At 37.1% G+C, this 14,113-nt stretch overlaps 1 protein-coding gene across 1 annotated transcript in view; it reads right to left on the reverse strand.

Moving 5' to 3' along the window:
* Positions 1-188: 188 nt before the first annotated feature.
* Positions 189-14,113, reverse strand: part of ZNF30 (zinc finger protein 30) — a 92,359-nt gene continuing 78,434 nt past the window's right edge. Inside the window, exons 14-17 of the mRNA XM_032488060.1 lie at positions 13,019-13,151; positions 11,828-11,926; positions 2,605-4,723; positions 189-2,520 (exon numbers count right to left, since the gene is read on the reverse strand). Coding sequence (XP_032343951.1) covers positions 2,673-4,723; positions 11,828-11,926; positions 13,019-13,151 — 2,283 coding nt within the window. The 3' untranslated portion in view covers positions 189-2,520; positions 2,605-2,672. The remainder of the gene's footprint in view (positions 2,521-2,604; positions 4,724-11,827; positions 11,927-13,018; positions 13,152-14,113) is intronic.

Consider the following 14,113-nt stretch of genomic DNA (forward strand, 5'->3'; position numbering starts at 1 on the left):
ATTGATGAAGAAAAAAATCAACTCACTTTAATGATAAAAGGGCAATCCTTCACTCTGATAAGCGGCATCTATGAAAAATCAAAAGCTAACATTATACTTAATGGCTTAATGGTAAAGAACTAAATGTTTTCTTCCCAAGATTAGACAAAAGACAAGATGTCCACTCTCATCCCTTCTATTCCACATTGTACTGGATGCTAGTGTCTTTATTCCTGAAGGACATGGTTTTGTATGTAGAAAATTCTAATACGTCTACAAAAAGGTGACTAAAACTCATAAACAAACTTAGTTACAGCAGTCAATATGCAAAAACATTATATACATATATAAACTGATAATTCAACAATAGCATTTATCATAACACCAAGAATTACAACACACTTAAGAATAAGTTTAAAAAAATATGTAGGAGACCTGAACACTGAATATCACAAGACATTACTCAGAGAAATTAAAGACCTAAATAAAAGGAGACATATATGTTCATGGATTGGTGGACTCCACAGTGCTAAGATGTGAATTATGTCCATATTGATCTATAGATTCAATACAATCCACATTATAATTCTCAAATCCATTTTCCCTCATAGAAACTGACAAGCTGATTTAAAAATATATAAATGAAAAAATCATCAACAAAGCCATTTTGAGATGTATGGTAATCAATACTCCTGAAAAGATCCTAGAATAAGTGAATGATTATTCCCTCTTTTAACAGCTTTTTTAATTGCATACACTGTGACAATTATTGTATAGGTGGTAGGGATAAAGAGGTGAGCAAAGTGAAATTCTGGCTTTTAATCCTGGTTTCCTGTAGGCATTATTTTTCTAGTTAATTTGGTTATTTAAAAAATTAATTTTCCAATTACAGCTCTGACCTCATGCCAGAAGTTGTTACATAGGCACCTTATTATTATTCTTTCCTCAATAGGCCATAATTTCAAATTTATACTTACACACATTGGTCACTTGCCAAATGGAGATGTTACAAATATACCTATTCAGATCACTAACTGCAAAAAGGAGCTGTATGATGGAAAGTTCTGGCAGTGACTACCTTCGCCAATTACCAATTAGTACTACTAATTATGGGAAAATCTGGTATAATGTGTTTGCAAGTATTTGCAGCCTTACCTTGAAAGTGTTCTCCACAACCCAATGAAATCTTTTTAACTTTCAATACAGAAAAAAAACCTAGGATAAAGGAACCAGTTACACAGCAGTGTGAGGAAACAATTAAATACAGAATGCAAGGCATTCTGTAACACAACTTCCTTGGACTTTTCAAAAAATAAAAAACCAAGTGAAAAGGTGGGGCTTGAGAGTAAAAGATTAATATTTAGGGACAAAGTCCCCAGCTTACTCTCACATGCAGACATAACCATGTACAGATGGACAGACGGGGAGACAGAGTGCAATAAATAAGGCAAATGATACCAAAGATAGTGGCAATTTTACTATTCCTTTTACTTTTCTCTACATTGAAATTTCCATTTTTAAAAAGTTGCGAAAGAAATTTCCAAGTGGACAGTTTATTTTTCCTATCTATTACCTATTATTAATTTCCAACATATCTTGAATTTTGGACAAATAATGTGGATTAGAGGCTATTCTCAACAATTTCACACCCACTGAAAGACTGGGCATATTTGATGAATTGTTTGATTCAACTTAAGAGATGAGTTCTAAATGAATATCCTCTCATTTTTCTTCCTTTCTACAAAGTTTCATGCAGGAAGATTTATCTAAAATTCTAAAACGGGTCCATGGCTAGAGGGACATTTCTAAATTAACTACACCTGTAGGGTCGTACTCTCAAAATTTCACTAGCAGTTAAAAAAAATAATGTAATAATAAAACTAATAAACAATGAGCATAGGTTTTCACAAGTTCATAGGTTCTGTCATCATCACCATTTTAAAACAATGCCCTGAGATGAAAAGTACAGTGCCTGGTGTCACACAGGTTGTCAGGTCAGAATGACAATGACGAGAGCTAACACGTGTCCCACAGCTAAAGGCTTTCCCAAATATATCACATTAATGGTTTTAAGAAATTCGGATGAATTATCTGAAGTTTCAAATGCTTTAAAAGCAACTGGAAGGTTTTTTAAAGTCACTTACTCATCCAGTCATAGTAGAATATGTCACAAAATTTCATGCTATGAGTATTAATGCTTCCCACCTTTTCTGAACTGGCCACCAGAGGGTGATGATATTCTGATACTGTAAACACAGGAATGATGAATGAATGCTTTCTCATGTTTCCTGAATTACATTATGAATTCTCTAATAAAAGAAAGGTGAGAATATTTTCTAAAGGCTGATCAACACATTTTATATTCAAAAGTTTCACCAGCATGAATTCTCTGACGAACGATTGTTGAGCTATACAAAAAGGACTTTCCAAATTCCTTAAATTCTTAGGGTTTTATACCCACATGGTTTCTCTGATGTGCTTTAAGGGCTGAACTGTATCTAAAGGCCTTCCCACATTTTTTGCATCTGAAGGGTTTCTCACCAGTGTGTATCCTCTGATGTTCAGTAAGGAATGAATTAAGTCTGAAGGTCTTCCCACATTCCTTACACTCACAGGGCTTCTCACCAGTATGAATTCTCCCATGTTGTACGAGGTATGAGGCCCGACTGAAAGTTTTTCCACATTCCTTACATTCATAGGGTTTCATAGGGTTTCTCACCACTGTGAACCCTCTGATGTACAGTAAGTTGATGGCGGCTAATAAATGCCTTGCCACATACCTGACATTCATAGGGCTTCTCACCAGTATGAATCCTCTGATGCTGGACAAGGTAGGAGCCAGTGCTGAAGGCCTTGCTGCACTCCTTACACTCATAGGGTCTCTCACCTGTATGAACCCTTTCATGCTGAACAAGGTATGAGGCACAACTAAAGGCCTTCCCACATTCCTTGCACTCATGGGGCTTAACCCCTGCATGAATTCTCCGATGTGCATTAAGAAATGAGTTAAGTCTAAAGGCCTTTCCACATTCCTTACATTCAAAGGGCTTCTCGCCAGTATGAATACTCTGATGTCGAGCAAGCTGCCCATACGCAGTAAAGGCTTTGCCACATTCCTTACACTTATAGGGTTTCTCGCCAGTATGAATTCTCTGATGTTGAACAAGGGGGGAGCTAGAACTAAAGGCCTTTCCACATTCTTTACATTCATAGGGCTTTTCGCCAGTATGAATTCGCTGATGTTGAACGAGGTATGAGAAGGTACTAAAGGCCTTTCCACATTCTTCACATACAAAAGGTTTTTCACCAGAATGAATACTCTGATGCCGAATGAGTTTTCCATACACTATAAAAGCTTTTCCACATTCCTTACATTCATAAGGTTTCTCACCAGTATGAATCCTTTGATGTTGAATGAGGTAAGAGCCAGAACTAAAGGCCTTCCCACATTCCTTACACTCATAGGGCTTCTCACCAGTATGAATTCTCCCATGTTGTACGAGGTATGAGGCCCGACTGAAAGTTTTTCCACATTCCTTACATTCATAGGGTTTCACATCAATATGAATCTTCTGATGTTGTGTAAGATGTACATGCACTCTAAAGGCCTTTCCACACTCCTTGCATTCATAGGGTTTCTCACCACTGTGAACCCTCTGATGTACAGTAAGTTGATGGCGGCTAATAAATGCCTTGCCACATACCTGACATTCATAGGGCTTCTCACCAGTATGAATCCTCTGATGCTGGACAAGGTGGGAGCCAGTGCTGAAGGCCTTGCTGCACTCCTTACACTCATAGGGTCTCTCACCTGTATGAACCCTTTCATGCTGAACAAGGTATGAGGCACGACTAAAGGCCTTCCCACATTCCTTGCACTCATGGGACTTAAACCCTGCATGAATTCTCCGATGTGCGTTAAGAAATGAATTAAGTCTAAAGGCCTTTCCACATTCCTTACATTCAAAGGGCTTCTCGCCAGTATGAATACTCTGATGTCGAGCAAGCTGCCCATACGCAGTAAAGGCTTTGCCACATTCCTTACACTTATAGGGTTTCTCGCCAGTATGAATTCTCTGATGTTTAACAAGGGGGGAGCTAGTACTAAAGGCCTTTCCACATTCTTCACATACAAAAGGTTTTTCACCAGTGTGAATACTCTGATGCCGAATGAGTTTTCCATACACTATAAAAGCTTTTCCACATTCCTTACATTCATAAGGTTTCTCACCATTATGGATTCTTTGATGTTGAACAAGGTATGAGCTACTATAAAAAGCTTTTCCACACTCTAGACATTCATATGGTTTCTTACCAGTATGCGGACTCTGCTGTTCAGTAAATTGATGGCTACTGCTAAAGGTCTTCCCATACTCCTTACAGGCATATGGCTTCTCACCACTATGAATTCTTCCGTGTTTAACAAAGGCTGAGCCTCTAATATAAATTTTCCCACATTCCTTACATTTATAGGATTTCTCACCAACATGCAATCTCTGATGTATAGTAAGCTGATGTCCATTACTAAAGTTCTTTCCACATTCTTCACATTTGCAGGTTTTTTCACTAGAATGTATTCTGTCATGTGGAACATGCTTTGAGGCTTGACAAGAAGTCTTCCCACATTCCTGACATTCACATAGTTTCTCTCTATGAAGAACTCTCTGATGTTGAGCAAAAGATGTACATTTTTCATAGATGGGAACTTCTTTATGGCTGATTATCTCATCCTTCGGCTGAAAATCTGAAAGAAAACAAAGAACTCCCAAATATTTTGTTTTCCTATGAAAAAAGTTAGATGTCAGTGGAAGAGACAAATTGAAAATCATATCCATTAGAAACAAGTAACTAGATAATACTAAAATGCTGTTATGAAATCAAAAAAAGAGCAAGGAGGAATGTGGAGATTAATGAGAGTTGATGTAAAATAGTGAAGCTGGTGATCAGTAAAATAGGTTCCATTTCTGATATTTACAGGTGGGTCAGAATCTTTGAAGAATTTGTTAAAAAAAAAACTGATGTTCAAACACCATCCCAGACCCCATGGAGCAGAAAACACAGGGAAAGTTCCTGGGTGCTAACATTTTTCACATTTCTAACAATTTCTGATACAGATGAGCTTTCATTCCCCTCCCACCCTCCGTGGCTTCTCTTTACACTCAGAATAGAATCCATGTTAACTTTCCATGAACAATATGGTCCCTGCTTACCTATCAGGCCTCATATCAAGTCATAATTCCCTTTGCCCCCTATTTACCTCACCTCCCCCTTTCAGCACCTGGAAAATGTCACAAATTTTCTCATCTTTTGGTTCCATCTGCAGGTGGCATCAACTCCCTCAAACCCTTTGGCATGTGTTGTTTGCAGACTAGAGCCTTCTCATCCTATATATGTTTAAGGTAAGATGTCACTTTATCAGGAGTGCTGGGAACTGCTGACCTTGTCTAAGGATGCCCATGCCTTTTCTGTTCTTATGCTTCAATCCAGTAATTCTTACCTATTTTCAATTGCAGTTATTTCTCTTTGTTATGATTTTTCTTTCTCCCAAACCTCCCCGTGGTAGACAGCATTTTGGCCTTCATGACCTTTGCCCTCATCATGCCCATGAATATGTCGTCTCACATGGAAAAAGGTATCAAGTTTACTAATTAGTTGATTTATGATGATTATTTTGAATTCTCTGGAAAGGTCCTTAAAAGAGTTTTCTCTTGGCTCAAGGAAGAAGGGGAATCAGAGACATTCAAAGTCTGAGACTTGCTGGTTGCTGGCTTGAAGTTGGAGGGGGCCACATGGGGAGTGTAAGAAGAAACAAATCCTGCCAATAACCAGTGAGCTTGGAAGAGGACCCCCTGCCCTAAAGAACTGCAGTCACAGCTGGTACCTTGATTTAGCCATCGTGTGCCGAACTTCTGACCTACAGAACTACGAAATAATAAATAAGTGTAACTTGAAGCTACTAAGTTTGTGGGAGTTTGTCACGCAGCAGTGGAATACTAATTAATACACCCCCCAAAGCAAACCTAACCTCTGTTTCATTCAGCACTGAACTATAACCTCTACACATAGTAGAAATTGATTACAAAAAAAAAAAAATTCCGGGACAAAAGAAACAATTTAGGATATTGTTAAAAGACAATATTATACATCACATCAACAAGAGAAAGGACAAAAACCACATGATCATCTCAATAGATGCAGAAAAAGCATTTGATAAAATTCAACACCCATTTATGATAAAAACTCTCACCAAAGTGGGTATAGAGGGGACATATCTCAACATAATAAAAGCTATATATGACAAACCTACAGACAACTACTCAATGGTGAAAAACTCAAAAGCTTCCCACTAAAATCTGGGACAAGGCTGCCCACTATCACCACTCCTCTTCAACATAGTCTTGGAAGTCCTAGCCATAGCAATCAGGAAAGAGAGAAATAAAAGGGATCCAAATTGGAAAAGAAGAAGTAAAAGTGTCACTATATGCAGATGACATGATACTATATATAGAAAACCCTAAAAGGTCCACACAAAAACTACTAGAACTAATCAAAGAATTCAGCAAGGTAGCAGGTTACAAGATTAACGTTCAAACATCAGTTGCATTTCTTTACACAAACAATGAATCAACAGAAACAGAAAGTAAAGAAACAATCCCCTTTAAAATAGCACCCAAAGTAATAAAATACCTAGGAATATATCTAACCAAGGAGGTGAAAGACTTATACATGGAAAACTATGAAACACTGATTAAGGAAATTAAAGAAGACTTAAAAAAATGGAAAGATATTAGATGCTCCTGGATTGGAAGAATCAATATTGTTAAAATGGTCATACTGCCCAAGGCAATCTACAGATTTAATGCAATTCCTGTCAAATTACCCAGGACATATTTCACAGAACTAGAACAAATCATAAAAAAGTTTATATGGAACCACAAAAGACCTAGAATTGCCAAAACACTACTGAAGAAAAAGAAAGAGGCTGGAGGAATAACTCTCCCAGACTTCAGACAATACTATAGAGATACAGTAATCAAGACAGTATGGTATTGGTACAAAAACAGACATAAGGACCAATGGAACAAAATAGAGAGCCCAGAAATGAACCCACAAACTCTTGGTCAACTAATCTTAGACAGAGGAGGCAAGAGTATATGATGGAATAAAGACAGTCTCTTCAGCAAATGGTGTTGGGAAAACTGGACAGCAGCATGCAAATCAATAAAGCTAGAACACTCCCTTACACCATACACAAAAATAAACTCAAAATGGATCAAAGACTTAAACATAAGACAAGATACAATAAACCTCCTAGAAGAAAAGATAGGCAAAACATTATCTGACATACATCTCAAAAATGTTCTCCTAGGGCAGTCTACCCAAGCAATAGAAATAAAAGCAAGAATAAACAAATGGGACCTAATTAAACTTACAAGCTTCTGCACAGCAAAGGAAACCGTAAGTAAAACAAAACGACAACCTATGGAATGGGAGAAAATTTTTGCAAATGAAACTGACAAAGGCTTGATCTCCAGAATACATAAGCATCTCATACATCTTAATAAGAAAAAAACAATGACCCAATCCAAAAATGGGCAATAGACCTAAACAAGCAATTCTCCAAGGAAGAAATACAAATGATCAATAGGCACATGAAAAAATGCTCAATATCACTAATTATTAGAGAAATGCAAATCAAAACTACAATGAGGTAGGTATCACCTCACACTGGTCAGAATGGCCATCATTCAAAATTCCACAAATGACAAATGCTGGAGAGGCTGTGGAGAAAAGGGAACCCTCCTACACTGCTGGTGGGAATGCAGTTTGGTGCAGACACTGTGGAAAACAGTATGGAGATTCCTCAAAAGGCTAGGAATAGACTTACCACATGAACCAGGAATCCCACTTCTGGGCATATATCCAGAAGGACCCCTACTTCAGGATGACACCTGCACCCCAATGTTCACAGCAGTACTATTTACAATAGCCAAAACATGGAAACAGCCTAAATGTCTATCAACAGATGACTGGATAAAGAAGATGTGGTATATTTACACAATGGAATACTATTCAGCCATAAAAACCGACAACATAACGTCATTTGCAGCAACATGGATGTCCCTGGAGAATGTTATTCTAAGTGAAGTAAGCCAGAAAGAGAAAGAAAAATACCATATGAGATTGCTCATATGTGGAATCTAAAAAAAAAAAAAAATTAATACAAAACAGAAAGACTCATAGACATAGAATACAAACTTGTGGTTGCCAAGGGGTAGCGGGGTGGGAAGGGACAGACTGAGATTTCAATATGTAGAATAGATAAACAAGATTATACTGTATAGCACAGGGAAATATATACAGGATCTTGCGGTAGCTCACAGAGGAAAAAAATGTGACAATGAATGTATGTATGTTCAAGTATAACTGAAAAATTGTGCTATACACTGGAATTTGACAGAACATTGTAAAATGACTATAACTCAATAAAAAAAATTTTAAAAAGACATTATTGCAGGGAAAGTACAAGGTAAGCCTCAGTCATCTTTGCCAGAAAGTAAGCGAAGTTTCAAAGATTCATAGTTTTGTCCGAGAATCAGAGGAGACAATATGGAACTTTGTGTAACAAATACAATTACAAAAGAAGCACACGATTATTTTTAATTATATATTCTGAATCAATGATAATAAAAGATGAATCTGTAATAATTCCTATGACATCGAAAAAGTAATTTGTAATCCTCTTCATTGTTGAATAATCTACTTGGAAAGTATTTAACTACTAGTAAAGAATCAAGTAGTTTCTCTTTCCCTTTTCATCAGTAGTACGTTTCAAGATAACCAAAAAGTACTAGTCTACTAAGTGTCCATCAACAGATGAATGAATATGCAGTATATATATAAAGTGGAATATTACTCAGTCGTAAAAAAGAATGGAAAATGCCATTTGCAGCAACATGGATGGACCTAGAAATTATCATTCTAAGTGAAGTAAATCAGACAGAGAAAGACAAATATCGTATGATATCACTTGTACGTGAAATTTAAAAAACATGATAACAAATGAATTTATCTACAAAACAGAAACAGCCTAACAGACATAGAAAACAAACTTATGGTCACCAAAGGGGTAAAGCGGGGGGCGGGGGGATGGTTAGGAGTTTGGGATTAACAGATACACACTACTTTACATAGAATAGATAAACAACAAGGTCCTAGGTATAGCACAGGGAGTTATATTCAATATCTTGTAATAACCTATAATGGAAAAGAATCTGAAAAAGAATATATATGTATAAATCTCCTTCTATCTTAAAAATACATAGGGTTCTACTGGATTATTTTGTAAAACTAAGATATATTATGGAATAGCAATCATCTCATTTTTCCTTTGAGAATGTAAGAATAATGTTATGTGGAACATTCTTTCATTCATCATTCAAAGTTATTTCATCATTACTCACCAATTACACCCAAGTAAGCAAAAAAAAAAAAAAGAGACTAAAATAAGAAAGTGGAAGAATGATGGCACTGCCTAAGAAGATGACACAGTTAGTGAAATAAATCATCATTATTTCATCGTCCTACACCATTTTCTTATTGTGTTGCTCAAAGGACTGCCATCATCCTTTAAGGCTTGAAAGAAGCTTGAAGGTGTCATCTTTGTGTCTTTAAAAAAAGTTTATAGCTTTTATTGAATACAGTTGAGAGCTCTAAATTTTTCAATATCCACAATAGCAAAGATAAGCAAACTGACAAAGGGAGACATTTCATAAACATCAGACAAATCTGAAGTTGAATGCAGAGAGAAAGGGAGGAGCACTGCGGACCAGCACATCCAACATGGGAGCCACTAGCTATGAGACTAGACTGAGCTGAGGTGTGCTGTGGGTGTCCAAGACTTAGTGCAAAGAGAAGTGTAAATTATCTCATTAATAATTTTATAGTGATTGTATAGAAAAAGGATAGTATTGGGGGAATATATTGAAATAAACAAAATACATTATTCAGTTAATTTCCCCATTCTTTTTTCTTTTTAAATTGACCACTAGAAAATTTTAAATTACGTATGTGGCTTGCATTGCATTTCTACTGGACAGCACTGTTCTGGATGAGAAAATGGTATGTGGTGTTCTGTCTTTCTTATCAATATAGTTTATGATAAAAAAGACCACTGATTGATTCGCTGCATGTGGACTAAGAGAAAACGCAAATATGTGATGGTAACCCCATACTATGAGCTTCCCTAAATATAGTATCTCCTTTAAATGGCATGTCTTCTTGGGGACCCTGGAAGCTATCCCATGAAACTGTTACAGGTACTAAATTTTGTGAAACATGAGTCTTTCTGCACCTTACCTTTTCAGATGGTTATGGGTCTCCTACGTGAATCACTGTTAAAGATTCATGCTGAGAGACAGCAGATGCTGCCCTGCTGGTGAGCTGGGGTTCCTACTGTGGGATATGCTGAATAGAGGAAGCCACGGTCACAAGGGCAGTCTTAGTCTCAATGCTCAGTTGAGATGAACTAAGATGACCCTCTGGTGGGCACTGCCGGTAAAATTATGGTTTTCTTTTTGTGGGTATGGAGAATAAAGTCCTTATTCTTAAGTATTTAGGGATGAGGTGTTATAATTTGTGCAACTTACTTAAATGGTACAGCAAACTTTTAAAATATACCTTCTCACCACTTTCCACCACTAACATTCTAATCCAAGCCTCTATCAACCCCAGTCTGCACCACATGACTGGCCTCCCAACAGGCTTTCCTGGTCTCACTCTTCTTCTCTTTCAGTCTATCCTCTACACATCTGTGCAGGAAAAAGCAGAGGGCAGCAATGTGGGGTCTCTGACAGCCCAAGAACCCCCAAAATAACCAGTGGACATTCATTGGAAAGGGAACTAGAGTAATTTGAGAAAAGCTAGCGAAACTGGTAGTGAGGTTAAGGTTTAAAGTGGCTGGAAGTCATTCATCAGACAGGGAGAAAGAGGACTGTGATTTCGGCAGAGGCATGCGAAGGGCTTAAGGGGGAGGTGGAAAAGTTTGGTCTCCTCATTTGGAGAATGTGAGTGAAGAGTATATGAAAATTCTTTGCATCATTTTGCAACTTTTCTGTAAGCCTGAAATTCTTTTTTTAAAAACATTTTATCATCTGCTCAGGGTGATGGTATACAGCTTTCTGCCTTACCACAAGTCATTAAGCTGTATATCTTAATGGGGTTGCTTGGTTTCTATCTCATATTTAATAGACATTTAAAAAAATTAAAGCTGAAAAAACATAAATTAGACCACGGCTTCTAGTCATTTTCGTAAGATAATCCAAATTCCTCTTAAGTAACAAAGAATACATAGATGACCAGGCCCCTTCTAACATTCTACCTTTTTTCTTGTTACTCTCCCCTCGTTAATTCTGTTTTTCTCTGCTTATTGCTCCTGAATCACACAAAGCCCATTCCCACCTCAAGGAATTTACATTTGCTGTTCACTCTGCCTGAAATGGTCTACATAATCACATGGCCAAAGCTCTTATTTCTTGTTCTGGTCTCTGTTCAATTATCACCACTTCAGAATATATAAATAATCTAAAAGCAAAAGAGGAACTGAAAGCAGCTGAAATACTGTGCTAGGAAAGAGAATAAGCCTAATAAAGTGACAGGGAAATACGAGGTGAGTGAATGTTAAACCTGCTAAAGAGCTGGAAAATTTGGTGAGATATTCACCTTTCGCCCACACCTCAGGCCTCTGAAGGGAGACTTCCAAACAGCCAGACAGAGATGTGCCTACTCCCTGACCACATGGGCTCTTTGCAGCAGTGATGGCTTCTCTACCTGACATGCTCTTACTCACCTGTGTATTGTCTTCTCTGGTCTTTCCTCACTACCATCCAGGGCTCTTTGCATTGTTCCAGTAAGGTAATCACATATGGTTTAGAACGGGAATGACCTGCTGGCAAGGTAAGAATGCCATATGATGTAGAAAAGAAATAAAAGATGAATTCAAAAATACTCTAAGTTTGGGTTAAATTTGCAATAAACTAAAGGTCAAAACGATACTGATAAGTACTACAGAGAAGAAAATTGCAAGGCGATTCAAGAATCCAGACAGGAGGGGGAAAGGTCTTATTTTAAGTGAAATCTATCAGTCTATCAGTCTATCAATCAATCTATCTATCTATCTATCTATCTATCTATCTATCTATCTATCTACTTACCTACCTACCTACCTACCTACCTACCTGCCTGCCTTCTGAGTCTTGACAGAAAGCATGACCTTGTAATTGAGAACAAAGACTGGAACCAGAGTACCTGGGTTCAAATTCCTGGTTCTGTCACATACCGGCTGTGTGACCTTGAATAACTCACTTAAACTCACTGTGCTTCAGCGTTCTCATCTAAAACAGTTACATATATTTGTATTTGATTTATATTAACTGATTTTTATCCTCACAACTACCCTATGAGGTACTACTTTTATAAAGAGCTTAAAAGAGTGGTACATAGTAAGTACAATATGAGTTATCAATATTATTACTGTTATTTTTCTAAGAGAATAAAAGAACATTTCCTGAGATGTCTGTATCTATAGGATATTCATTTATTCTTAAATGCAAAGCTCATAGATTATAAATTTTAACTACAAAATCAGGTAAATTGTTTTGTAAGAAATAAAATGAGAGCATTTCAGGTTTAAATAATTTATGTTTATCCAATTCACCACTATATAAACTGCACAGGCTCTTCTGACAGGACAAATGAGGACCTTTGTCTAGTCGTTTTGCCTGCAGGTGGGTCACATACTAACAGAGCAATTTTTGGCATAAACACACTAGGAAATCTAGCCTTTGTCAATGTTTATGCAATAAGCACCCTAGAATTTTAATCTTGCCATTTCACCAATTCCAATCTAACAAAGCTCAAACTATTTCTTTGGGAACAGGGAGAAGAAATTATGTTCACTTCTTAAGACAGCCCTAAAATGTACAATGAAAAAAGCATTTCAGGGAGCAGATTCTAATTTACTTGAGAGAAGTAGACTCACCCAGGGAGACCACGTTACTATAGTTCTCCAACATCACGTCTCTGTACAAGTCCCTCTGAGCAGAATCCAGACTCTCCCACTCTTGCTGAGAGAAGGCTATGGCCACATCCCTGAATGTCACTGATCCCTGAAACTGCAAACCCACATATTTCTGGTGAAATTGAAGGAAATGTTTTCAAGATGCAAGGAGAGAAAATAAAGAGTTTCAATGTATCAGAGGAGCAATAATATAGCAATCAACTAGATTGGAGGCTTACGATATAAGAAATAAATGAGGCAGAATATCTTCACGTTCTGGAGGAATCCTGGGCTATGGACAAAATTTTCTGTTATGTAGTGGCATACCACAATACTCCAGATCAGTTGGGAAATGCACAAAATAATCCAAAGCCTCTGTTAAATAAAATAATATACACAACGACACTGTCTGCTAGGTACCTTAATACATTCTCAAGAACTATTAGTCTCTACATTATTTTCCCTTTAAGAGAAAAAGCTTTTTTCAAGCATAAAATATCTATTTTAGAAAATATATATTACATAAGTTTGTTAATTCCTCAGTCTTCATGATCGTCATGTCAAATTGTATTATAAGCATTTTTCCTTGTATTGATAAATTTTTCATGGTGGCATAAAAGTACATCTAAAGGATATATATCAGAGTCGGTAGTTATTTAACATTTATACAAGATTGGACCAAATGCCCCAGGTTTTCCCAGTTCTGGTAATCTATAATATGCTTATTAGTATATTGTCATGCAGCATTCCTTACTCCACACTTTGGCTATTCTTCAATTAGTGGATTTTGATGATGATTCAGAACCAAATCTTAAGTCTCTCAAGTCCAGCAGGTCCCATTCCACAACGAAACTGACCTAGTACCACTCTCTCAGGCACCACCTGGCAAGAACCATTGTATCAATATCACAATCACAGCTCTAATGTGTCCCTAAAAGCCTCAAAGAGCATGTGACCTCACCATTTTAAGACTGAGACCAGCCAATACAAAATCTCATCTTATTAGGTCTGTGGGAAATTTTAAGTCTTCCGATGTCTGGTCAAAATGAGGCCGATGGTTATCTTGAACTTACCAAA

Source organism: Camelus ferus, chromosome 9 (assembly GCF_009834535.1).
Source record: "Camelus ferus isolate YT-003-E chromosome 9, BCGSAC_Cfer_1.0, whole genome shotgun sequence".
Classification (NCBI taxonomy): Eukaryota; Metazoa; Chordata; class Mammalia; order Artiodactyla; family Camelidae; genus Camelus; species Camelus ferus.